Source organism: Acomys russatus, chromosome 22, assembly GCF_903995435.1.
Source record: "Acomys russatus chromosome 22, mAcoRus1.1, whole genome shotgun sequence".
NCBI lineage: Eukaryota > Metazoa > Chordata > Mammalia > Rodentia > Muridae > Acomys > Acomys russatus.
In genome coordinates, this window is record NC_067158.1 from 26,382,473 (window position 1) to 26,409,318 (window position 26,846).

At 41.7% G+C, this 26,846-nt stretch overlaps 1 protein-coding gene across 1 annotated transcript in view; it reads left to right on the forward strand.

Annotated features, from left to right (window-relative positions):
* Htt (huntingtin) overlaps nucleotides 1-26,846 on the forward strand; it is a 153,563-nt gene that overhangs the window by 55,376 nt on the left and 71,341 nt on the right. Inside the window, exons 20-29 of the mRNA XM_051165062.1 lie at nucleotides 868-931; nucleotides 1,387-1,487; nucleotides 1,847-1,993; nucleotides 2,457-2,577; nucleotides 4,815-4,891; nucleotides 6,228-6,379; nucleotides 8,254-8,456; nucleotides 11,395-11,521; nucleotides 13,487-13,614; nucleotides 25,225-25,335. Coding sequence (XP_051021019.1) covers nucleotides 868-931; nucleotides 1,387-1,487; nucleotides 1,847-1,993; nucleotides 2,457-2,577; nucleotides 4,815-4,891; nucleotides 6,228-6,379; nucleotides 8,254-8,456; nucleotides 11,395-11,521; nucleotides 13,487-13,614; nucleotides 25,225-25,335 — 1,231 coding nt within the window. The remainder of the gene's footprint in view (nucleotides 1-867; nucleotides 932-1,386; nucleotides 1,488-1,846; nucleotides 1,994-2,456; nucleotides 2,578-4,814; nucleotides 4,892-6,227; nucleotides 6,380-8,253; nucleotides 8,457-11,394; nucleotides 11,522-13,486; nucleotides 13,615-25,224; nucleotides 25,336-26,846) is intronic.

The following is a 26,846-nucleotide window of genomic DNA, read 5'->3' on the forward strand; positions in this document are numbered from 1 at the left end:
GTGAGTCCAGGACAGCCATGGCTAGAGAAACAAAACAGAAAAACCCTGTCTCAAAAACAAACATAAAAATAACTGGAGGGATTGGGGAGATGGGTGACTCACCACCCCCCCAGAAACAACAACAACAACAACAACAACAACAACAACAACAACAACAAAACCCCAAACTTAACATGTTTTATCTTTCATTTCCTCAGAGTAGGTTTTGGTTAACAGTTTCTTCTACAAGGAAAATATCCTCTTATTATTCATATTTTTGTGTGTGTTATTACTGCTCTTTGCTTGCCTGTTTGTTTTTGGTTTTGCCTACATGAATGTATGTATACTATGTGCATGCAGTAAAGGGAGTTAGAGCCCTTGGAACTGTAGTTACAGACAGTTGTGAGCTGTCTATGGCTTCTAGGAATCTGACCTAGGTCCTCTGGAAGAGCAGCCAATGCTCTTAACCATGGAGCCATCTCTCCAGCCTGTTTGATTTTTAAAGCCACTGTAGACCCTGTGGATTATTGTGTCCCATCCTCAGAATATCTTTGAAGGAAGGATTATTCTGTCACTGCAGTTATGACTGTGGAGTGCAGCACACAGTTGGTCACCTAGGTAGGGGTTGCAGTATGTTTGAGCTCATTCATGGAGCTTACTCTTGAAGTAGTAGGTATGTGTTTTGATGAAAAGCTGTTTATCCAGTGCTCAATAGTTTAGTCAGGAATTTATAGAAGGTTGAAAATCAGTCCGTTTAAGCACATTTGAGCTGCCTCTGAAAGACTTACAGTACACTAGAGTGAGCTATGTCTAGCTGCTTGAGAGCTGTAAGCCAGCACTGTGTTTGCTAAGTGAATGACATCACTGTTGAATGTGCTCTTTTGTTAGGCTGGTGAGTTTTTTGGAGACAAAAGCAAAAACTTTACACCGAGGGGCTCATCATTATACAGGGGTAAGCAGTTTGTTTTGTGAGACTGTGGGCCCTATCTCCTGGAAACTGTCTTAGCAGGGTCTCCTTAGTGGTGTGAAGTCTTGCTGAGTGCCTGTGATGTGTTACATTTTTAGCACTTTATGTCATGAAAGACATCAGTATATGGCATGAATTTAAAATAAGCCATCTTGAATTCTTCCTGACTTGCTTTCCGAAAAGTCTTCCTTATCTCGCTGGATGTAGTAGTGCATGCCTTTAATCCTAGCATTTGGGAGAAAGAAGCAGGCAGATGCGTTTAATTTCAACATCAGCCAATCTGATCTAAATAGTGAGTTTCAGACTTTTCAAAGCCACATAGAGAGACTGTATCTCAAAAAATATCCAAACTTTCCCTAGCCAAAACAACAACAAAAAATACGTAAGATTCAGTTGATTATAGAAATTAAATTTATTTATATTTTCTGTCTCTCTAAAAGTTTTTAAAACTACAAGAACGAGTGCTCAATAATGTGGTCATTTATTTGCTTGGAGATGAAGACCCCAGGGTGCGACATGTTGCTGCAGCATCGTTAACAAGGTGTTTACCAGTTTTTATCTCTTTACCCTTTTGGTTGAAATATTTAGTATGCGAATGGGAAAGGTAAAAGGAATCCCTTTTCATTCTTTAAAGCGTACTTACTAAAGTGATAATTTGAAAAAGCCCAGCACTCGCCTTCTGTGGTAAAACTAACGTGCTTTCATTGTCAAGGTTTGTAGTCTAGAGAGCAGCAAGCGCTAAGAAAGAGTCTTGCTTGTTTCTACCTCCTGGAAGAAATTGCTGTCCACAGCTCTGGTGGCTGTTGTGGGCATAGGTTTGGGTTAGCTATCTGGGGAAAGGTGTGGTGATGGGTGAATTTCATGTACCTTCTGTGTAGATAAGCTTTCCTTTCATGGCAGACTTGTCCCAAAGCTGTTCTATAAGTGCGACCAAGGACAGGCTGATCCAGTAGTGGCCGTAGCAAGAGATCAGAGCAGTGTTTACCTGAAACTCCTCATGCATGAGACCCAGCCGCCATCACACTTCTCTGTCAGTACCATAACCAGGTAGGTACATTGCCCAGAGCACCTTGACTTGTCAGCAAAGGGTGCCTCTCATGATGTCTGCTTTCCTGTTTTCTTTTCTTAAAACCTTGGGTAGCCTTTAGAGGAGGAGGATATGTGTTTGACATCATGGTTTACCACAGCCCCTGTGGTTAAGTCCCGCCTCATTTGCATAGCAGTGACTTCTCAGTCTTGCAATGAGTGCATTCAGTTTATACTGGCAATTGTGTTTTTGCCTGTGAAAGTCACATGCGATCTGAAAACTCACTCCAGTCTGTTTGGAAGGGCCTTGTGCATGCTGAGCAAGTGCTCTACTGCTGAACCAGACCCAGCCTCATTCTCAGCCTTTATTTTACTTTAAAGTCAGTGCTGCTTTACTTTCTTCTGGACCTTAATCATAAACTTTTAAATGTCATTTGATCATGAAAAATAAATGCTTTAAGATTCCCTGTATTTTTCATACTAGAATCTATAGAGGCTATAGCTTACTGCCAAGTATAACAGATGTCACCATGGAAAACAACCTCTCAAGAGTTGTTGCTGCAGTTTCTCACGAACTCATTACGTCAACTACAAGGGCACTCACAGTAAGTCTCCTTGCTTGAGCTTAAAGAGATTGCCTTGCTAGCCAGGTGTGGTGGCGTATGCCTTTAATCCCAGCACTCAGGGAGGCACAGGCAGGTGGATTGCTGTGAGTTCAAGGCCAGCCTGGTCTATGATGTAAGTCCAGGACAGCCAAGGCTACACAGAGAAACCCTGTCATGAAAAAACAAACAAAAACAAAGCAAACAACGACAAAAAAGAGATGGCCTTTCATGTCTTTTATGGTTACAGTGAGATGACCTGTGTGAGGGCTCCTTCTCTTGAGGTGCTTTATAAAGAAGTGTACTTCTTTCAACAGACTCCAAAGTAATACACACTCATAGTAAACTAATTCATCCAATTTAGAAAGTCATCAAATAAAAGTTCTAAAATAGGCTGGGCAGTGGTGGCTCTTGCCTTTAATCCCAGCACTTGAGGCAGAGGGAGGCAGATCTCCAGGTTCGAGGTTAGCCTGGTCTATTTAGTGAATTCCAGGACAGCCAAGACTACACAGAGAAACCCTGTCTCAAAACAGTCTAAAATGGGCCATCCAGATGGGTCAACAGGTAAAGGCATTTGTTTCTGAGCCTGATGACCTAAATTGGATCCCTAGGACCCACACAGTGAAGAGAGAGTACAGACTCCCAAAAGTCCTCTCACCTCTGTCTGTACATGGAGCATATGTGTGCATATCCTATCCCCCAAAATAAAAAATTTCAGAAATTTAAATCTCCATAATCTGAATTGATAATATACCAGAACTTTAGAATACCTCTAGTATAATTGACTCTGACTTTGCATCTTATACCAAAGGATCAGACCAGAAATGCCAACTAAGTTATTTCTTTTTTCGAATCATGATGAAACTAGCCAGGTGGTGGTGGTGCACACCTTTAATCCTAGCACTAGGGAGGCAGAGGCAGATGTATTGCTGTAAGTTTGAGGCCAGCCTGGTCTACAATGTAAGTCTAGGATAACCAGGGTTACACAGAGAAACCCTGTCTGGAAAAACAAAACCAGGGCTGAAGAGATGGCTCAGAGGTTAAGAGCACTGGCTGCTTTTCCAAGGTCCTGGGTTCAATTCCCAGCAACCACATGGTGGCTTATAACCATCTGTAATGAGACCTGGTGTCCTCTTCTGGTGTGTAGGTGTACATGCAGGCAGAACACTGTACACATAATAAATAAATCTTTTTTTTAAAAAGTCACAATAAAACTGGAAATGAACTAATATCTAAGAATCCAAGAATGATTACATTCCAATTACAATAAAATACTAACATATCGTAATATGTTAGACACATGTTGATATGTTGATTTGGAGAATTTTAATGATACGGCGAGATATAACCTGAGTTTTAATGTTGAATGAGAAAGATAGAATTTTTTAAAACTCTTGGGAATGTAGTTTGATACCAAGTTAGAAAAGTAATAGTCATTTATCTATAGTCATTACAAATTCAGAAAGAACAAGCAAAAAATTGCTAGAATGATCTTTTTAAGATTATGGTTAACTTTCATTTTCTTATTTATATTTTTCATGTATTCGTAAATGTTTTAGAAAGTCAAGTACAACTTTTATAAACAGAAAAAGGAATATTGTGCAGAAGTATTGGGTCCCAAAAAGACCTTTTTACTTATGGAGAAACACTTGGATACTGTAGGAAGTCACACAGTTGAGATTCAGCAGTTGTGCTAACTAAATGCTTTAATTAAAAAAAAAAAAAAGGTTTATTTGTTTGTTATACAGCATTCTGCTTGCATGTGCCTGCTTGCCAGAAGGGGGCACCAGATCTCATTACAGATGGTCATGAGCCACCTTGTGGAACTCAGGACCTCTGGAAGAGCAACTACTGCTCTGAGCCATCTCTCCAGCCCCACTAAATTCCTTTCTAATTTAATTGTTCAAGATATCATAAAATTCATTTTACTTGTGATCTGCACATATCAAGCACTGCAGTGATCTAGAGGTTTATGTTAGTCATTTTGAGCTGAGATCTTGAGGAAGAAAGAAAGAAACTTCCAGGGAGACTGGGTGCAGGACAATTAGAACTCATGGCAGGAGCTGCTGGCTGCCCACCTCATGCTATAACAGTGTTTTACTAATAGATGTGTCCAGCTTTGTTGTTTAAAGCATGTATGTGTCCAGTGGTAGGATAGCTACCTGTAGTTATTCATAGATCTCAGTTTTCATTTACTTTGGTGGTGTTTGGTGTGATTTTTCTATTCCTTTTTTCTGCAGTTTGGATGTTGTGAAGCCTTATGTCTTCTTTCAGCGGCCTTTCCAGTTTGTACTTGGAGTCTAGGATGGCACTGTGGGTATGTATACTCTTCAGTGTGCAGTCAGGTACCCACACAGAAGAAGCACAGCTGCTGGGATCTCCCCTCTCTTTTTCTACTCCAATCCCCTTCCCCTCCCCTCCCCTTCCCACCCTTGCCCTCCTTTTCCTTTTGTGTTGGGTCTCTTTAGCTTTTTTGGAAAAATATATGCTAGAATACTTGTTTATGCCCTATGAGGTATGTGAAATGAATGAAGGAACTGTTGGGGACACTAAAGCAGTTGTGACTCTGAGTGTCAGGTGCTTGTGAGCATCTTTGTGGTCTGAGGGTATGGGCATTTAAGGAATAGTCATATGCAGGTTAAAAACGTTCTAATTAGTTTGATTCTTTGTAAAATTACTGGGTAATATAAGTCAGTTATAATTTAACATCCAGAATTGTGATGAGCTGCAAGGGTGTGCTTTAGGAACTAGTGTACTTCCATTATGTTTCTTTACAAAATCCTTTCTCCAGTAGATGGTCTACTGCCATCTGGGTATAGCTTAGAATTTTCTCAGCACTAGTAAGTAAGCCTTCACTGGTGCTGATGACTGAGGAGTATTGCAGCTTCCCATCACATCCTAAAGGAAATACGCAGATTTCTTTTGAATGTCAGCATGTGGCCAACTGACAGCCACATGAAGTGATGATGGCTTCTGTTCCTTCATGACCCCTGACTGTAATTACAGGTTCCAGTCCTAACCCTGCATTAGACTTGACTTCTGGGCAACTTTGACATTGGAGTACAGTCTGCTAAGTCAAAAAGGGAGGAAAGTTCAAACTCAATCAGGTTAAGCATTTAGTTCTCCTGATGAACTCTACTGTGTAATTTCATTTCTCAAGTGACTTTTATGGAGTCATGATTTACAGGAAGAATGTTAATTCGTTAGCAGTTTTAAGGTAATAGTGGCTCTGGTTGGGCAGTGGTGGTGCGCGCCTTTAATCCCAGCGCTTGGGAGGCAGAGGCGGGCGAATTACTGTGAGTTCCAGGCCAGCCTGGTCTACAAAAGTGAGTCCAGGATAGTCAAGGCTACACAGAGAAACCCTGTCTCTAAAAAAAAAAAAAAAATGATTGTAGCTCAAACCTGTAGACTTGGTAAGCAGCGGTAGGAAGGTTGACAGTGTGCAGCCCTGTGTAGGCTACATAGTGTGTCCGAGGCCATGGGGACTACATACATGAGAGTCAGACGCTGTCTTAAGAAACCCATACCACATCAACAAACAAGGTAAAAAGGTAAAATGGATTTCTTATAGCGTATTTTCTTCATGGAGGCATTAGAGAACAAGACTATATGCTTGAAACTTCATGTTTGACTTTGGAAATGTCTCCTTCCAGAGTGCCCCCACTGAGTGCCTCTGATGAGTCCAGGAAGAGCTGCACTGTTGGCATGGCCTCCATGATTCTCACCTTGCTTTCATCAGCCTGGTTCCCATTGGATCTCTCAGCCCATCAGGATGCCTTGATTTTGGCTGGAAACTTGCTGGCAGGTACCAGTAACAAGTGGAGATGGGTTCTTGGGCTTAGCTCTGATTTGCTTGGTTATAAGCTCTGACTTACTCTGGTTACGAGAACTTGAGAGCTATTTTGAGAGACAACTGGTGTTCTTAATCCAGACTTTAGATGACATCTGTTTATATGAGTGTGCATGAGGGGAGTTGTTAAGTACTGAGTAGTGTATGTGTGTGTGTGTGTGTGTGTGTGTGTATGTGTGTGTGTGTGTGTGTAGGTCACAAGAGCTTTAAGGGGTTTAATTCAGGAAGCCTTCAGTAGTGTTTGAGTGTGATTTTTCCATTTTACTGCGGAAACTCCCTTGAGTTTTGTTTTCTGGGTGCCATGTACCAAGCAGTGACTTGGTCTAGGGACTGTACTGGAAGGGCTGCATTCTCCAGGTGGTTATAGAGTAGTAGGGGATACATGTAGACAAGCACAGGAGCAGCAGAGTTATGGATGAATAGAAATGATATGCCAGGTAAGGTATTGCATATCTAAGAATTTGGAGAATTAAAAAAATGTAACATTGAAGGAATATAAATCGCTATGGATATCACATGAGGACAGGGATAAGAATGGAGAATGTGGCCGGGCATGGTGGCGCATGCCTTTAATCCCAGCACTTGGGAGGTAGAGGCAGGTGGATCACTGTGAATTTGAGGCCAGTCTGGTCTACAGAGCAAGCCTAAGACAGCCATGGAACTCTGTCTCGAAAACTCTGCCTCCCTCCCCCCCCACCCCCCCCCCAAAAAAAAAGAAAGAAAGAAAAAAAAAGAATAAAATAAGATTTACTATTAACTTATAATTTTTAAATAATTTGGGAGAACAAAATTATACAAAAATGTTTACAGTTATATACAGAAAGTATCAGACTTTGGACTCATAAGTATAAATATACATATATATTCTCATATTCTGAAAAATGTCAGAAATAACTCCACTGAAAATATACTTAAGTTACTACTAAAGATCATTCTTTGAAATGTAGAAGTTGATATTTTAGTGGCATATTTTAAATGACAGAACTGTAGAATTGCAGAGATAGTATGGGTAAACTTCGCAACAGGATGAAACTTGGCCTACTGTATTATGGAGTTTTATGTGTGTGGTTTTTGAAACTGTTAAGGCAAGAAGTATCAAATGTTTTAGAACTAAATAACAGACAACTGAGACTTGATGTTTTAAAAATTAAAGTGTAAGAGGTGGTTAGCAAAGAGGATAATAAAAGTTCAAACATTTTCAGGACCAAATTTAAACTATTTACATATGTAAAGGATGGATAATAAAGTTACATCTATAAAAGGCTGTGTTTAACATTGTGGAAAAAAAGGGGGGCGGGGGGAGAAAAAAAAAGAATGTGGCAAACCAGGTCAGAAACCACTGAAACTACTTGGGGGTAGGGACCAGTTCTTTTTGAGTATTAATTTGTTCTGTTTGTTATTGATATGTTTTATGGAAGGGACTAGGTGAATTTGCATTCTATAGAGACCACTCAGCTGACGAGTTAAGGCTGGAATTGTAGGGAGGTTCTGAGTGTTTATGTTGATGTTCTGGAAAAAACTGAACCATGAGTACAGTTTTGGGAGTAAAGAAAAGAAGGTGGAAAGAGCATAATGGAGGCAGCGGGCCCAGGCCTGGTCTCCAGCTGCGTCTTGGCTGTGAGGCTCAATCCCGTAGCTGAAGGATAGTGCTGACTTTTTGGAAGATTGGGATGTGCGAGGCAAATAGCACTTTTGTGTAAGTTTGAGACATCTATTTAGATACAGAGTTTCAACAATATGCTAGCATAGATCAGTGTGAGAAACTTAGGTCACATCATTTTCCCACCTCACATATATGAGATGGAGTAATGTGTGTGCCTGTGTCACAGCCAGTGCCCCCAAGTCTCTGAGAAGTTCATGGACCTCTGAAGAAGAAGCCAACTCAGCAGCCACCAGACAGGAAGAAGTTTGGCCTGCTCTCGGGGATCGGACCCTGGTGCCCATGGTGGAGCAGCTTTTCTCCCACCTGCTGAAGGTGATCAATATCTGTGCTCATGTCTTGGATGATGTGACTCCTGGACCAGCAATCAAGGTAACTTCTTACTTGGAGGCAGCCATTATCATCTGCCGAGTGACTGGATTTCCTGAACATCCATGTTGGTAGTCTGTTCCTTCCCTATTTCTTGCTATAAGTAAAGAAAATAACTTATCCAGACATTGTATTTAACATAAAAAAATGTAGTTAGTTTGCTTGTGTGTGTGTGTCAGCCATGAAGCTCAGAAGTGATGATTCCCCCTTAATCTCCCAGGATCTTTCACTTGCTCTTTTCCTCATCACTATAAAGCCTTTGAAGAGTCATCCTACTAGCCTAGTCCTTCCTTCTGCTCAGACATGGACCTTTGTGTTGAGGTCTTCGGCTCTTTCTGACAGGACCATGTCCCCCTACTTGAGCCATCCATGCTTTAACTCTAGTCTATCTGGTTTCTGATACCACCTTTCAGAGTACTTCCTGCCATGGTCAATCATTTCAGGTTTTGGTTTGGTTTGGTTTGGTTTTTTGAGACAGGGTTTCTCTGTGTAGCCTTGGCTGTCCTGGACTCTCTTTGTAGACCAGGCTGGCCTCGAACTCACAGCAATCTACCTGCCTCTGCCTCCCAAGTGTTAGGATTAAAGGCGTGTGCCACCACGCCTGGCTCAATCATTTCAGTTTTACAGGTACTTTGGCAACCTTCTTGCTCTTCTCTGGGCTACTTTATACCCTAGTGATATGGCTTCTTGTGTTTCTTTCAACATTCTGCAGTGGCTGGTTCAGCTTTTCCTGTCTACTGTTAGTGTGCATGTTCATTAATACATACCTCCTCTTCTCTGGATTCTGGTGTAAACTGGTACATCTTTCTGAATTACTGTACTGGCCTGTGTTTGGAAATCACTTTCTCCTACTCTCTGGGCTTTTCTGCCATAGTGAGAATTTTCCATGTTCATACCAGCCAGGACAGTAGTCACTGACCACATGTGCTACTTGTGTTCTTGAAATGTGGTTTGTGTGACTTAGAAACTGAACTGACTAAAGAGGCACCTATTGAACAGACAGCTAGGGAGTCAGGCTGCTGATGTGCCCAGTGTCTGTCAGGGGCTTCACTCAGCAGAGCCGCAGCTCAGTGTGAGGCTGACTCAGATGTGGCAGGTGCCTTAGCCAGAGCCCGGCCTTCTTACCTTCTTTACCTTTTTCGTACCTGCTTTTCTTCTCTCACTTTGTACTTTGTCACACTAGAAACAGGAGCTACCACAATTTTATTTTAGGTCACTATTGTTTATTTTTCTATTAATACTTTGCTTAAAAATCTATATAATTCCGGCACTTGGGAGGTGGATGTCTGAGGTTCAGGCCAGCCAAGTCTACAGAGTGATTCCAGGACAGCCAGGGCTACACAGAAAAACCCTGTCTTAGGAAGAAGAATGAACATAAGAACACCTACACGGATACATGTACACAAACATCCCTTTGGCATTAGTGTGCATGTTCATTAATACATACCTCCTCTTCTCTGGATTCTGGTGTAAACTGGTGCATCTTCCTTCAATTACTGCACTGGCCTGTGTTTGGAAATCATATTAATGAGATAATTCACATTCCATAAAATTCAAGTGTATAGTTTAATTTTGTTCTTTGAGGTTGGGTTTTATGCTGTAGGCCAACTGCTGTGGAACTTAAAATATATCTCAGACTAGTCTCTGACTCAACTCCGCCTCCCAGGTACTGGGATTAGAATGTGAGTCACCATCATTATTATTATTATTATTTTAGTTATACAGCAGAGTTGTGTGGCTATCACTACAGTCAACCCTGTAACTGTGACTCCGATATCCATCTATGCCCCTAGCACTAGACAGCTATTACTCTGCTTTTTCTCTCTGGGTGGGCTTCTCCTGGACAGTTCTGCTGATGGCTTCATACACTTGGTGGCTTTGTAATAGGTTCTTTCCACCAAAAGGTTCTTCAGTTTGGTAGTTTCCCGCCTGCCCTCTGCAGATTTCCTGCTTCTTTCAGCGCACTGCCTGACTGCAGCCATTTGTCCTGATATGCTGCTGTCTTTATAGATAAGGTCAGAGATGCATAGTGACTCACCTATGGGTCACCATCATAACAGTTTCTGTGCTATCTATTTCTCTCAGTTGTAAAAGCTGAGAATTTTAAGATCGAGGCACTGACAGATTTGGTCCCTGGTCAAGTCAGGCCTTCTCATGGTGGATGGGGTAAGGGAATTTCTGGAGTCTCTTTTTATAGGCTCACTGATCTTATTTAAGAGGATCCTGCCACCATGGCCTCATCTCACTTGAGAGAGGCCCCCCTCTATTGCATCTTCTTGATTCCAACAGATGAATAGGGCGGGGGCACAGCAGTGAGCAGGCTGCCGTTTGCTGAGGCCAGGAAATTAGTGAGGAGCAGAGCAAAAACCTGATGTGCCTGTGTCTTATGTTGTCTCTACTCTTCTGTGTCATCTTTCCTCTGTGTGTAGGAGCCTGATTGTCCCATATAACCTTGAGGTTGATATTGGAGAGCTTTGGCCACATCTGTGTTGTTGACCTGTAGGGTTTTAGCTGTGACTTTGAACAGGTGGCGGTGGCTTTATTCAGAACTCTGTGTCCTCACCTGAAAAATGAAATTTCAAATGTTGCATTTTGCTTATTCATGTGATGGTTCACATAAAATATCCTGATTGCCTGCTATTTGAGGGGACAGGATTAGGGATGCCAGTCGCTTTAGGTCCTTTTAATTCCCTGGAGGCCTTCCATTCTCCAGCCCATTCTCAGTGCTGGTGTGAGGAAGTTCAGAGCCATACCTGCCATGTGCAGTTGTGTGGGTGAAAGTAGAATTATCTCCCTAGCTTCTGACTTTATAATATGAGCTCAAAGGCCAAGAGTTGCCTGGGCTAGTACCTCCCAATATATAATGGAACTGGGTATTATAGTTTTAGGTTTTGGTTCCTGTATTAGCCTTACCACATTATATTTTTGTTTTTAATTTTAGGCAGCTTTGCCTTCTCTAACAAACCCCCCTTCTCTAAGTCCTATTCGACGGAAAGGGAAGGAGAAAGAACCAGGAGAACAAGCGTCTGCTCCAATGAGTCCCAAGAAAGGTGGTGAGACCAGCGCAGGTAGGAAGCAGTTTGTGGAGGGCAGGGGCCTGCCTGTGCTGCAGAAGTGTGTTACCTTATGGAAAGCTGTTCCATAGCAGTATAATCAGGGAAGGATTCTCTGGGTGCTCATAAATGCCTGTATGAGTAACTCACTTTACTGTAGAGACTGAATCTATAACAAGGAGCCCGCTTAATTCCTTCTCTCCTACTTGCAGGGGAGGACTCTGAACTTTCACTAAAGGGGCAAACATGGCTAGGAATAGATTTGGGTGGTAGTAGTAAAAGGAATTCTGATAAGGGAAATGGAGAATTTGTGTTTGGGAAAGGTAACAAGACAGTGGAAGCCAAATACGATACATCTTTAATCCAACCACTCAGGCTGGGGCTAGTGGATTGAGAGTTTGAGGCCAGTTTGGCTTATGTATGTAAGCCTCATGTATGCTTTAGCTTAGTATTTGCCTTTTTTGGTAGGTGAGAAAGCTTTAAATTTTCCCTGATGATTTTCTTTCTCTCTTTGTTTTTCAGGATAGGGTTTCTCTGTGTAGCCCTGGCTGTCCTGGACTCAATTTGTAGACCAGGCTGGCCTCAAACTCACAGCGATCCGCCTGCCTCCGCCTCTCGAGTGCTGGGATTAAAGGCGTGCGCCACCACCGCCTGACAAGAATCTTTTGCAGTTACAGAAATAGTTAAGTTTCTCCGGGCGGAGGTGGTGCATGCCTTTAATCCCAGTACTTGGGATGCAGAGGCAGGTGGATTGCTGTGAGTTCAAGGCTTGCCTGGTCTACAAAGCGAGTCCAGGATAGCCAAGGCTACAAAGAGAAATCCTGTCTCGAAAAAAACAAAAAACAAAAACAAAAAAAAATAGATAAGTTTCAGACATGTTAGCATCACCATTGTTGTTTTGTTTTTGCTTGGCTTTTTTTGGGGGGGGGGGTTTTCAAGACAGGGTTTCTCTGTGTAGCTTTGGCTGTCCTAGACTTGCTTTGTAGACCAGGCAGGCCTTGAACTCACAGCGATCCACCTGCCTCTGCCTCTCGAGTGCTGGGATTAAAGGCGTGCGCCACCGTGCCCAGCTTCCCTGGTGATTTCATGTATTTGATAGGTTGTTAACCTTGTAGCAGGATAGTACAATAGGTCTCTTAAAGGTACTTTGAATGGTCTGCATTCTTCAACTAGCTATGAAATCTTTTTTTGTTTTTATTTTTGTTTTTTGAGACAAGGTTTCTCTGTGTAGTCTTGGCTGTCCTAGACTCCCTTTGTAGACCAGGCTGGCCTTGAACTCAGGTCGATCCACCTGCCTCTGCCTCCGCCTCCCGAGTGCTGTGATTAAAGGCGTGCGCCACCACGCCCGGCCTAACTATGAAATCTTAAAAGATGTTCTTTCTAAGGATTGGCTATAGTAGCACGGGAGGATTTATTTACCTGTTTAAAAGCTGCAGACTTGAAAATGTAACTGATGGCCTCTTAAACCAAGCCTTCCAAGTGAGAAGTCCTGAAAGCTGGAGGAGCCTGCTCTGCTCAGCACTTGTGTCTCAGTGTAGTGATGTATGTGCCCTTTACAGTTTTCACAACATGTCCATATTGCTTTATGAATGGGCCCAGAACTCACTTGTCTGGGGTCAGCCCATGTACCCCAGGAACCTTGCTTAGACTGAGGGATCCTGAGGTTAGCTTCAGCCGTTAGGTCAGCAGAGGACAGTGGAAACTACACACAGCTGCATCAGCCTCGATGCTCTTCTGTTCATCATTTCTTTCGTTTATTTCACCCTCCAGGTTCTTGGTATTTTAGTCAATTCCCCATTACCTCCCAGTATACATCCTTCAAAGGTCAGAGGAAGAAAGGCTTGAATGTTTCTGCTAGATCATTTTGAAAAGTCATGATGGAAGTAATTGCTGTTAAACTTGGAAAGCTTTTTCTTTGAATCTAGAAGTTTAATTTTTGGATCTTGTTTGTTTGTTTGTTTGTTTGTTTGTTTTCCTAAGCCTCTCGACAATCAGACCCCTCAGGACCTGTCACAGCAAGTAAATCTTCTTCACTGGGGAGTTTCTACCATCTCCCTTCCTACCTCAAACTGCATGATGTCCTGAAAGCCACTCATGCCAACTATAAGGTACTGCACCCTGCTTATTTCTGAGCACGTATTTCCAGTGGGTTGCATGTGCGTGTACCCATGTGCATGCTTTCATAGAAAGAAGCCTTGTGATATAGGAATTATATTTTGCAAGTTTGTTTTGTAGCTTGCTTCATGATAGCTTTATAAATATTTAGGTCTTAGTATTAGAGAAGTGATCTTTGTTCTCTGGGTGTTGTTTATTGACTTTCCAAGAATACATTGGCTTCAGAGACATGTCTTATGGACTCCTGGGGCTCAGCACATAGTCCTGTTCATAGGTAAGGGTCATCACTGCAATGTCCTGAAGACACACAGGCAAGCAGCAGGTTTCATGTGTCTGCTCCCTTTGTGAGCCTCCGAATGTAGTGCAACTTCCCACCACAAACCAAAACTGTAGCCTCAGGAGAAAAGCACATGTTCACTGCAGACCTATAACCTGGGTATCTGTACATGGCCCTTGTCAGCTAGGGAGTTTTCTATCAATGTAGGGTCTATTTTGCCAGATGGCCCCTGATTCAGCTTTGCAGCAGCCTCTGGATAATGGTGTCTAGGTTTGCATTCTTCTTTTTTTTTTTTCCCTAATTATTCTAGCATTGATGAATAATTTGTAGATTTATCCTTATTGACTTGAAATCCTATCTTTATCAAATGTTAAACTCTCAGATTGTTCAGTTTCACTTATGTTTTTGTTATACGAGTTGGTCACTCATCTATTAATTAATTAATTTTGAGACTGGGGTCTTAGCTATGTAGCTCTGGCTTGACTAGAACTGATCTTCAACCTCAGGATCTCAAGCCCATTGCTATCAGCCTGCCTCTGCATCCCAAGTGCTGGGGCTAAAGATTCATGCCACCATGCCCTGCTGTAGAAGCACTTTTAAAAATTATTGTGGTTTCTGCTGTAACTCCCATTCTTCTTTAGAATTTTGTAGATATTGTCTGCTTTTACATGTGGAAATTAGAATAACCTGTTTAATTAAAAAAAAAACATGGAGATTATTTCTCATTAGGATCATGTCCACTGTGTGGCTTCCCACAGGCAGATCCAATTTAAGTGTATGTTAAGCTAAGGCGGCCCTTTTGAGCACAGGGTATCTTTCTGTTAAAATTTGTTTCCTTACCTCAGAAATCTAGAAAAGAACTTTATCACTTATTCACATAGCCCTGGCATTTCTTGAGAATTGTTTCCCAGGTACACAGCTTCCTTTTTGAGAACTACAGATAGTATCTAGAGCTTCTGTTTATGTGCTGTCAGCCCACGTTGGAGAAGGTCACATGCAAAGTTTCTGCCTGTCTTTGCTTTCATCATCCCATGCTCCCAGGGTACGTGCCCCTGTTGGCTCTCTTTGTTCCTGAAACCTCTGGTATTTGCTTTTAATTTTGGCTTCCCCACTACCTCAGGTTTCTGCTCCTTTGCTCTCTGGTTCCATTTCTTTAATTCTTTAGTATTTGTGTTTTGTTTTTTGGGTTTTTTTTTTTTTTTTAAAGATTTATTTATTTATTATGTGTACAGTATTTTTGCCTGCATGTACACCTGCACACCTGAAGAGGGCACCAGATCTCATTATATATGGTTCTGAGCCACCATGTGGTTGCTGGGACTTGAATGTAGGACCTCTGAAAGAGCAGGCAGTGTTCTTAATCTCTGAGCCATCTCTCCAGTCCAGTTCATGCATTTTGAGTAGCTGTTCTGCCCTGCTGTGTGTCTTCTCACCTGTCTTTCCTTCATTTTTAACTCTGGGTCCCTATCCCTGCCCACTCCTTTCCTGCTTCCTCTTCTTTCATTTCTCCTCCTTTTCCATTACCCCTTCCCTGTTGTCTAGGGAAAGAAGAATCTCTTTGCTGATTGGAGTGGAGCCACTTTTCACTGGGCCCTTGATCCTACCCAACATCACTGTACTGTTCTGGTCCTTAGGATCTCAGGTCTCACTGCTGGGTGTCCCTTCCTGTCCCTGACACATTGAGGTTGATCCCAATACACCCCAGGGTTACACCTGTTAGATTATATAAAAGCAGCTGTAGAGAGACAGAAGATGGAAAGAGAGGCTTGGTCTGACAGCAGGGAAGTGTCCTGTCACTTGCATGTGGATGGCTAAAATGCCTATAGAAGAAGATGGAATGCTGTCCCCTCTAGGGCAGAAATGGTCCTCAAGGTAAGCTGGGAGGTATCATCTTCAAGCAGAAAGCCATCATTCCTAACTCTTGAGAGGATATAAAAAATGCAGAGCAGGGGAGCTGTAGCTGTTTTCTGCTGAGAAGGGGCTTTGTTAGAGGCAGTCATTCTGGGTCCACTGAAAAGGGATCCTCTGGTCGTGTAGCAGGGAGAGAGTCTTAACTTGATTGGCTGAAATGGATCAGGCATTTGTGGTCCTATATTCCCGAAAAGACTTGGGAAATAATTCTTAGAGGGCTGTAAGCAAGTGACGTGGTTTCAGAGTAGAACTGAAAGATTTTCCAGGAAGCTTGTGGGATAGGGAGACGCAGAGAGGGGAAAGACAGAGTGGACTGGTGAGAGAGAGTAGGTATAGAGTTCATTCAGCATGTAAGGTGAAGTTCAGTAAGTAAAACATGTAAAAGACAGGTCAAAATGTAACTATGCATATAATAAGGAGGAAAGGAATGATCCAGGGGAGGAGCCAGAGTGGGAGGGAACCGGAAGCCCATGCATAGGAGGAGGCTTATAGTTGAATTTTTTCAACTCCATTAAGATTTATTGGCCTGGGTCCTGGGGTCCTCCTCAAACTAAGGCACCAGACAAGGAGACTATAGGCAGTAAGCTTCGAACCCCTACCAGGACCTAGCCGACGAACATGATATTCTCCACCGTTGTGTGGAGAGTGAGATCTGACTTTCACACGAACTCTGGTGCCCCTTTTCTGACCACGTCCCCTGGATGGGGAGGCCTGGCGGCACTCAGAGGAAGGATAGCAAGTTACCAAGAAGAGACTTGATATTCTAAGAGCATATATGGGGGGGGGCTCCCTCAATCACAGACATAGGGGAGGGGAGAAGGGGGGAAGTGGGAGGGAGGGAAGAATGGGAGGAAACAGGGGAAGGGCTAACAATCGAGATGTAATATGAATAAATTAATAAAATTAAAAAAAAAAAAAAAGATTTGTTGGCCTGGAAACAGCACTTTCACAGATGAGAGCACAAATCTCATCCCAGTAGTTAGATCTAGTTCTTTTTAAGTTTTAAGTACTGGTCCTAAAGGATGTGTAAGCTGATCTGAGCTGATGAGACAGAGAGGTTAATTGATCCAAAGAAGCTGTTTAGGCTTGAGGTCTCCCCCACAAAATGTCCAGCGTGGCAAGAAGAGAGGTGAGGTGGAATGCCCCATGGCCTATTAGCTCCCTTTTCACCCAAACTGCTTTTATGGGTTTGGATGTGTTATCCAATTAATAATACCAGCTATTATTTAGTGAACCAAACAGTATGTTAAGTGAAACACAATTTTTAGTTAGAAACAATTTGATAAGATGAAATCTTAAAAATTGGGACTATTACTTTAAATTACCATATTTAATATGTGAAAACATACTAATATATAGTTTATTAGCATCAAATTGTTATGTCTACATTCAAGGATTATATGATAAATATATTTTATGTAGTATATAAATTATATTTAATATTGATTATATAGTATATATATATATATTAATATAGTATAGTAAATTATGTTGCCAGGATGTGTGAAGAGACAGTTTAATTCTAAATTTAATTCTAAATTGTCTTCTCCAAAAAGAAATGATTTCCAATTTCAATTCAAAAAGTATACTCCTAGAGATGGTATTTACCTTGCCAAAAGTAAATGATTGAATTTGCTAAGTTTTCTAAAATTAACCCTATTAACAGAAGCTTTAAAAAATTCTCTATTTTTGTTCTATACACTCAACTAACAGATGAAAGACGAAAGCAGACAATTATGTCAAATATATAATAAATAATTTATGTGTAACATGAACTGAATAACAAGGTTAAAGCTAACTCTTTCCTCCTCTGCCAATGGACAGATCTAGCCCGCTACATAATTGGCAGCAGTAAGCATGTTTTTAACATCACTTTATTTAAAAATAGATTGGTTGTTTAGAAGCATAATTTTTAAAGCAAGATAATCAAATTAAGTGAGCTGTAAGTGAGCTGGCTTTTGGAATTTCTTAGACAACACCCACAAGCATCCCCACCAGCGCCTCCGTGCTCCTCGCAGGCCTCAAGGTGCACGCACTGGCCCTGGTCTCTCTGCGCAGAGACTAGACTATTTCTGAAAGCACCACAGGTGAGCTCAAGTTAGAGGAGACTTCATCTAAGTCAGGTGTCTCCTCCTGAAGAATATAAAGGCCTGAGAGATCGCTTAATACAATAATTCACTGACTCTACAGATGAACAACCAACTGTCAAAGACACGGCTTGGATGCTCTGAATAGCTTTCCAAAGCTGTGAGTTTGAGGACAGAGTATCTGGCATCCTCCTTTAATGAAGGAACATGGCAGTTAGGGTGTGGACCCTGAAAGTAGCCTTTGCTGAGAGGAAGAATTGAGGGCATGGCGGTTGAGCTAGCATGCAGGTCTCAAACCAGTCACAGGCTTCCCTGTTCACAGCATCCTCCTATGTCAGTTCTGGAGACGCTGAGGGCAGTGTAATTGCAATTAGCCTTTCTGTCATTTGAGAGGTTTAGGATGTGGGTGAAAACTCCTTAAGATCCTCTGCTAGGCAAGAGAATCTACCTATCCCTTGTCGTATGAGATATGAGGAGTAATTCATCTTTAGATAAAGAGGAGTTCTTATTATTTTATTTTATTTTTTCTGATTGGAGCTACATTGTTGAAGCTGGTCAGACTTTCACAGCCATATCTAACTGGAGACAGAAGCAGCAGCCTTCTGGCAGGTCTTACTTCCCATAGCCTTGTCCTGTAATGGGGCTAGCTAGCATGTAACTTAGTCAGGTTGGAAGATTTGTGTTCCACCCAAGGGAACAACTGCTGCTGCTTCTTTTTTTTTTTAATAAATATCAATGATACTTTAATGATATTTATATGTACAAATACTCTCAAATTAAGTAAAAACATATAAATGTACAACTAATAGATTTCCTGTGTCAATGACTACAGGTCAGTTTTAATTAACAAAATAAGAAAATAGTGAAATAATTTGCAGAGAGTTATACATGAAGTAGGATTTTAATTATGAGAAGTTCATAAATTTTATGCTAATTGTGTTTGAGTTTATATCTATAGAATTGTGCGTGTTTGTTTAATTTTATTGAAAGTAGATTCTTCTCTCATATAATACATCCCAACCTCAGTTTCCCTTCTCTCCACTCCTCTTAGTTCCCCCACACCTCCCCTTACCCTCGGATCCACTCCCCCTCTTTCTCCCTTCAGAAGAGAGCAGGCCTTGGAGAAAACAACCAAATAAAACAAAACAAATACAATAAGACAAAGTAAAAGCCCTCACAGTGAGGCTGGACAAGGCAACCCAACAGGAGAAAAAGAGTCCCAAGAGCTGGCAAAAGAGTCAGAGACATACCTGCTACCACAGTTAGGAGTCCCACAAAAACACTAAGGTAATAGCCATAATATATATACAAAGATCTTGGTGCAGACTCCTGCAGGCTCTGTGCTTTCCACTTCAGTTTTGTGAGCACATATGTACCATGCTTAGTAGATTCAGTGGCCATGTTCTGGTGTTCTCCAGCCACTGTCTCCTACAATTTTTCCACCCCTTCTTCCTTGGGATTCTGAGCACCGAGGGGAGGGACCCCATGGAGACCTCCAATTTAGACTCTCTCCACATAAGGTCTGACTGTGGATCTCTCATCCACTCCCATTCTGCTGCCAGGGAAAGCCTCTCTGATGACTGGACCAGATTAGATTGCACCAATCTGTGAATATAGCAGAATATCATTAGGAATCATTTTATGGATTTAACTTTTCTGTAAAGACTTGTTTTTGGTTTTACCCTACAACTCTAGGATATCCAGTCTCCAGTTCCTGGCCATCCAAACAATGTCCTGCATGGGCTGTCCCTTGTGGAGTGAGCCCCAAGTTAAATGGAACATTGCTTGGCCACTCCCACAAGTTCTTTGCCACCATTGTTCCAGCACATGATGCAAGCAGAACAGATCATAGGTCAAAGATTTGGGGCTCGATTGGTGTCCACATCTCTCTTTCAGTAGCCTGAAGAGTACCTTCCACACCAAAGGTACTCTGGAACATAGGGGTGAAGGGTCCATACAGGCACCAGCTAGACTTCTCTACATTCAATGAGCTTTGTGGATGTTGTCCTAGGCAATGGGCCTTGCTGTCAGTTGGTGGAGAGCAATCGTCTGTCCTAGCATCAGTCTGGGTTGCTTGGGGATCTCCATGGGACCCCTTGGGCCAACAACACAACTCATTCTCACCACTGGAAGTTTTGCCTGGCTTTAAGAGATGGCCAGTTCAGACTCTGTATTCCCCCATTACTAGGAGTCCTCACTAGCATCACTCTCATAGATTCCAGGAAGTTTCCACTGTACTAGGTTTCCACACTGCTCACCAAATGCCCCCCAAATCTAGCTGTCTCTCCCTACACCCTCTCCCTCTATCTATCTCCAACCCCATTCCCTCTTCCTCCCACCCCCCCCCCTAGTCCACCTGAAAAATCTATTCTGTTTGACCTTCCCAGGGAGAGCCATGCATCCCTTCTAGAGACCTCCATTATTTTTTTTTTTTTTTTTTTACCTAACCTCTCTGGGCCTGCAGATTGTAGCTTGGTCATCATTTACGTAACAGCTAATTTCACCTTATAAGTGAATACGTACCATATTTATCTTCTTGAATCTAGGTTACCTCACCCATGATGGTTTTTTTTCCCAGTTTCAGTCATTTCCCTGCAAATTTCATGATGTCACTTTTTTAATAGTTCAGTAATACTCCATTGTGTAAATTTGCCACAGTTTCTTTATCCATTCTTTGGTTGAGGGACATCTAGGTTGTTTCCAGCTTTTGGCTATCATGAATAAAGCTACAATGAACATGGTTGAGCAAGATGAGCAAGAACAAGGATGCCCAAGAGTAGGATAGCTGGGTCTTGAGGCTGTTCTCCACTTTTCTCTTTATTCAGATTTAGTGTATCTGGCTTTATGTTGAGGTCTTTGATCCCCTTGGACTTGAGGTTTGTAAGGGTAATTAGTATGGATCTATTTGCATTCTTCTACATGCAGACATTCACTTTGACCAGCACCATTTGTTGAAGATGCTGTCTTTTTCTCCAGTGTGTATTTTTCCAGTGTATATTTTTGGCTTTTTCATTGATTCTTTGTACTGTTCTCCTTGTTTCTAATTTATTAGTCTTAGCCCTCATTTTGATTATTTTTTTTCCTTTTACTCTTCTTGGGTGTGCTGACTTCTTTTTGTTGTAGAGATTTCAGATGTGCTGTTAAGTTGCTAGTATAAGGTCTCTCCAAATTTTATTTTATTTATTTTCTATCTCTCTCTCTCTCTCTCTCTCTCTCTCTCTCTCTTTTTTTTTTTTTTTTTTTTTTTATTTTAGACACAGGGTTTCTCTGAGTAGCCCTGGCTGTCCTGAAACTCACTCTGTAGACCAGCCTGGCCTCAAACTCACAGAGATCTGCCTGCCTCTGTCTCCAGAGTGCTGAGATTAAAGGCCTGGACCACTACCACCTGGCTCCATTTTTTATATGTAGGCACTTACTGCTATGATCGTTCCTCTTAGCACTGCTTTCATTGTGTCTTATAAGTTTGTATGTGCTGTGTATTCATTTTCATTGAATTCTACGAAGTCTTTAATTTCTTTATTTCTGTTTTGACTCATTTTTCATTCAATAGAGTTCAGTTTCCATGAGTTTGTAAGTTTTCTCTTGTTTCTGTTGTTGATATCCAGCCTTAATCCATGGTAGTCTGATAGGACACAGGAAGTTAGTTCAGTTTTCTTGTATCTGTGGAGACCTTCTTTCTGTCCAAGTATATGGTCAGTTTTGGAGAAATTTCCTTTCAGGTCCAATCTATTTGGTGCTCTGTATTCTCCTTGTACCTTTATATGCATCTCCTTCTTTAGGTTGGAAATTTTTTACTTTATGATTTTGTTGAAAATATTTTCTGGGCCTTTGGGCTTGGTTTCTTCTCCCTTTACCACCATCACCACCACCATCACCACCACCACCATCACCACCACCACCATCACACCACCACCACCACCACACCACACATCACCACCACCACACCACCACACCACACCATCATCACCACCACCACCCCACCACCACCACCACCACCACCATCACCACCATCACCACCACCACCACCATCACCACCACCACCATCACCACCACCACCACCATCACCACCACCATCATCACCATCACCACCACCACCACACATCACACCACCACAACCATCACCACCACCACCCACACCACCACCATCATCACCACCACCACCACCACCACCATCACCACCACACACCACCACCACCACCACCACCACCATCACCACCACACCATCACCACACCACACCAACCACCATCAAAACCACCATCACACAACCACCACCATCACCACCACCACGACTTCCTTCTCCTCCTCCTCCTCTTCTTTCTTGTTCTTTTCTTCTTCTTCCTTCTTCTTCTCCTCTTTTTTTTTTTTTTCCAGAAAAAATTTCTCTGTATAGCCTTGGCTGCTAGACCCAGGCTGGCCACAAACTCACAGAGATCTGCCTGCTTCTGCCTCCCTGGTGCTGGGATTGTAGGCATTCACCATCAAGCCTGGCTTCCCTCCTCTATTCTTATTATCCTTTGATTTGGTTTTTTCCTAGTATCTCAGACTTCCTGGATGTTTTGTGTCAGGAAAATTTGATATTTAACATTTTTTGACTGATGTACCCATTTATTTTATCATATCTTCTTTCTCCCATCTTTTGTATTCTGTTGGTGGCGCTTGCCCTTGTAGTTCCTGTTCAAATTCCTAAATTTTTGATTTCTAGAATTTCTGTTTTCTTTATTGCCTTCTATTTCCATTTTCATATCTTGAACAGTTTTATTCATTTCCTTCAGCTGTTTTGTTTTCTTGGCTTTCTTTAAAGGACTTTTTCATTTCTTCTTTGAGGACCTCTGTTATCATTACATAATTGGTTTGAAGGTCTCTTTCCTGGGCTTCAGGTATGTTGGACTATTCAGGGCCTGCTGTGGTAGGGTGGCTGGGCTCTATCAGGGATTTATTATCCTGGCTGTTGTTGATTGTGTTCTTAACATTGGTGTCTAGGCATCTGGATTTGGGTGATTATAGGTCTTGGTGCTGATTTCTGGGTTTGCATTTGTTGGGTGGGTGTTTTGTCCCTTGGTTTCTGTTTCCTCTCTGGACTTTTAGAGTGTGGTGGGTATGTGTTGTCTGCTATTGTTGGAGGCTAGGATGCAATGAGCAAAGGGAGGTCAAGAGTGGGTGGTTGGTGAGATCCACAGGAGACACGAACAGGGGGAAGGGAGGCTGCAGCTGGTGTTGCAGTGCTAGGGAGGAGACTGAGGGAATGGCTCTAGAGAAAAAGAGTTCAAGGGAACTTCTTGAACAGGGAAGGGGGAGGGTATGTGTGTTTTGCCAGTGTATTGTAAATTTAAACCATTTTACTTAAGCATTCAATTTTCATTACCAATTTTTATATACCTGATTTTGAATAGTATACTACATTAAACACTAAATTTATTTTAAACTTGTTTTGTTTTATCTGTTATAAGCTAAATGTTGACAGCATACACAGAAAACAAACTAACTCAAGCTGCATGGTGGTGGGCATACAGCTTTAATCCCAGCACTTAGGAAGCAGAGGCAGGCTGATCTGAGTTCAACTACAGCCTGATCTACAGAGTGAGTTCTAGGACAGCCAGGGCTACACTGAGAAACCCTGTTTCAAAAAAAAAAAAAAAAAAAAAAAAAAAAAAAAAAAAAGAGCAGGCAAGGAACTGCTGCCCTCTGCCCTAATAAACTTCAACTTGATGAACAGTCCCAACTTGCAACATATTCTTGCATTTAAGATTGTACTAGCTGGGCAGTGGCGGCGCATGCCTTTAATCCCAGCAGCTGGGAGGCAGAGGCAGACGGATCACTGTGAGTTCCGGGCCAGCCTGGTCTATGAAGTGAGTCTAGGACAGGCAAGGCTACCCAGAGAAACCCTGTCTAAAAAAAACAAGAAAAACAAACAAACAAAAAGTTGGTTTCTCCCTCTAACTTTGCCCCTGTAAATTGGTTTAGTTGCATTTGTACTTGGCATGACGACAAACATAGTTCTGGGCACATAATGTAATTTGATCATTTATAAGATGACTGACCATTAACGTGTATATCTTAGTTATCTTTAATAGCTTACAATAAGCTAGCAACTCTTGGATTAGGGTTTAATAATTTTATTCCTAGTAAGTTTGAACCTTAAAAATTATAATTCTTTAAAAAATTATAATACTTGAATTAAAGATTTTTTTAGTATCAAGTAAACCTTAAACCATGAATATAGTCCACAGAGACTGGCCTTTGATAATGTAGTTTTACAATATAACAGTTTTTTTATATGACTCAGTTTCTCTAGATAGCTATGGAGTAACAAAGATAGCAAATATATCACAGGTTTTGTATGACCCAGTTTTAAAATAAATTATCTTGGAAGCCTAATGTTGCCTCCTTAGTCTATGAAAGAAGATACAGTGGTAAGCAGAGGGACACCATGCAATCATCTTAACCAAAGTCACATGGCATGCTTCCACCCCAAGATGTCACCAACCAGTATGGTGGCAAGGTGAGCCCATCAGCATACACTCTTTCATAAGCAAGAGCTGAACCAAGTTTCAAGAGTATGCTATAGCAAATTAAGATTATCTGTAGATAGGCTTTTAAGTAGTAAACTTTTTTGTTACCCATTATAAGCTAACTTTTCTTTGTTTGGAATTTTATAGCCTTTTAAAAACCATATTTAATGAACTTATAAACCCTGACATATAGAAAGTTTACATAATGGTCTTATAAATCCTGAGATAAAAGAAGCTGTATACTGTAGTAATAAAGTTTTAGAGCTCAGATTTCCCATTGACACCACATGTTAAATTGCTAAAGGCAGATGTAGAGAGGTGGATGGCAGAAAGAAAGAGACTTGGTCTGACCTTAGGTAGAGCCATAGTTTAGGTGAGTATTTTTGTCACCCACATGTGTCAATGGCCAAAAATGCCTACTAGGGCAGAAATGACTTCCATAGTCTCGAGAGAAGCTGGGAAACTATCTCATTTCCTGTCTCTTTCCTGCATTTTTCCAGTATTCCCTTTCATTGTAGGTAAGTAGGTTTAAATTCAGTGGCAAGGTTCTCTTCTGTTGTAATGTTTTTGCTACTGGTTCTTTATATAACCAGTCCCCCTTATCTGTAGAAATAGGAGAACTGTTAGGCCAAAGCTTTTAGAATATGAATCATTCTAAGACTAATTTGACTGTATGTAAAGTTGACAGTGGTCAGACCCCCATGGGATGGTGAGAGTCTAGGTCAGCACTGCAGCAGATGGCATTTGTGTCTTTGTTGTAGATAACCAGACTTCGGTGGTGCCAGTAACCGTGTCCTCTCTCCTTCCACCTTGCCAAGGTCACCTTAGATCTTCAGAACAGCACTGAAAAGTTTGGGGGGTTCCTGCGCTCGGCCTTGGACGTCCTCTCTCAGATTCTAGAGCTGGCAACACTGCAGGACATTGGAAAGGTTTGTGTCTGGTCTCTTTTCCTTGACCCAAGTTAGAGTACCTCTGATGACACTGAGTCTTATTATTCTATACTAATTTTTATGTATAATTGAAATGTATTGTGTGAGTTTTGCTTGCATTATATATAATACACATATTATATATGTATATATATTATATACATACATATATGATACACATAATACATTGCACATATGTCCTACTGTTCTGTATTGTGTTTACCTCTGACTTTTCTCAAGACTTTATACTAGTTTAAGTGATTTTATTATGATGTGCCTTCCCGTTCAGCTGCCTTCCTTCCTTCCTTCCCTCCCTCCTTCCTTCCTTCCCTCCTTCCTTCCTTCCTTCCTTCCTTCCTTCCTTCCTTTGGTTTTTCAAGACAGGATTTCCCTGTATAGACTTAGCTGCCCTGGACTTGCTTTGTAGATTAGGCTGGCCTCGAACTCATAGAGATATGCCTGCCTCTGCCTCCCAAGTGCTGGGATTACAGGAGTGAGCTACCACGCCTGGCCTCAGCTATCTTTCTTTCTTTCTTTCTTTTTTCTTTTTCTTTTTTTAATTAATTAATTAATTTATTTTTGAGCTACATTTCTTAAACTTGGATTTGCTAAGTTTCTTAGGATCTGGGGCTTTATAGTTTTCCACAGTTTAGAAAAATTGGAACTACTTCCTTAAATATTTTTCTAACCCTTTTCTTCACCCTGTCTTTTTTTTTTTTTTTTTTTTTTTTATTTATTCTTGTTACATCTCAATGTTTATCCCATCCCTTGTATCCTCCCATTCCTCCCCCCCCCCCCCATTTTCCCATTATTCCCTCCCCTATGACTGTTCCTGAGGGGGATTACGTCCCCCTATATATTCTCATAGGGTATCAATCTCTTCTTGGCTACTTGCTGTCCTTCCTCTGAGTGCCACCAGGTCTCCCCCTCCAGGGACATGGTCAAATGTGAGGCACCAGAGTATGTGAGAAAGTCGTATCACACTCTCCACTCAACTGTGGAGAATATTCTGACCATTGGCTAGATCGGGAAGGGGTTTAAAGTTTACCTCCTGTATTGTCCTTGGCTGGTGCCTTAGTTTGAGCGGGACCCCTGGGCCCAAATCTGCCTATCATATTGTTCTACTTGTAGATTTCTAGGACCCTCTGGATCCTTTTATTTGCTGTTCTCCCATGCGTCTCTCATTTAGAGTCCCAATAGGATGCCTTCCCCTCTGTCCCAGTTTCCTGGTAAGTGAAGGCTTTCGTGGGACATGCCCCTTGGGCTAGTATGCAGATATAAGTGAGTATATACCATTTGATTCTTTCTGCTTCTGGGTTAACTCACTCATTATGATCATTTCTAGCTCAATCCATTTATCCACAAATTCGGGAATTCCTTGTTTTTAATAGCTGAGTAGTATTCCATAGTGTATATGTACCACAGTTTCTTTATCCACTCTTCTACTGAGGGACACTTAGGCTGTTTCCATGTTCTGGCTATTATGAATAAGGCTGCTATGAACATGGTTG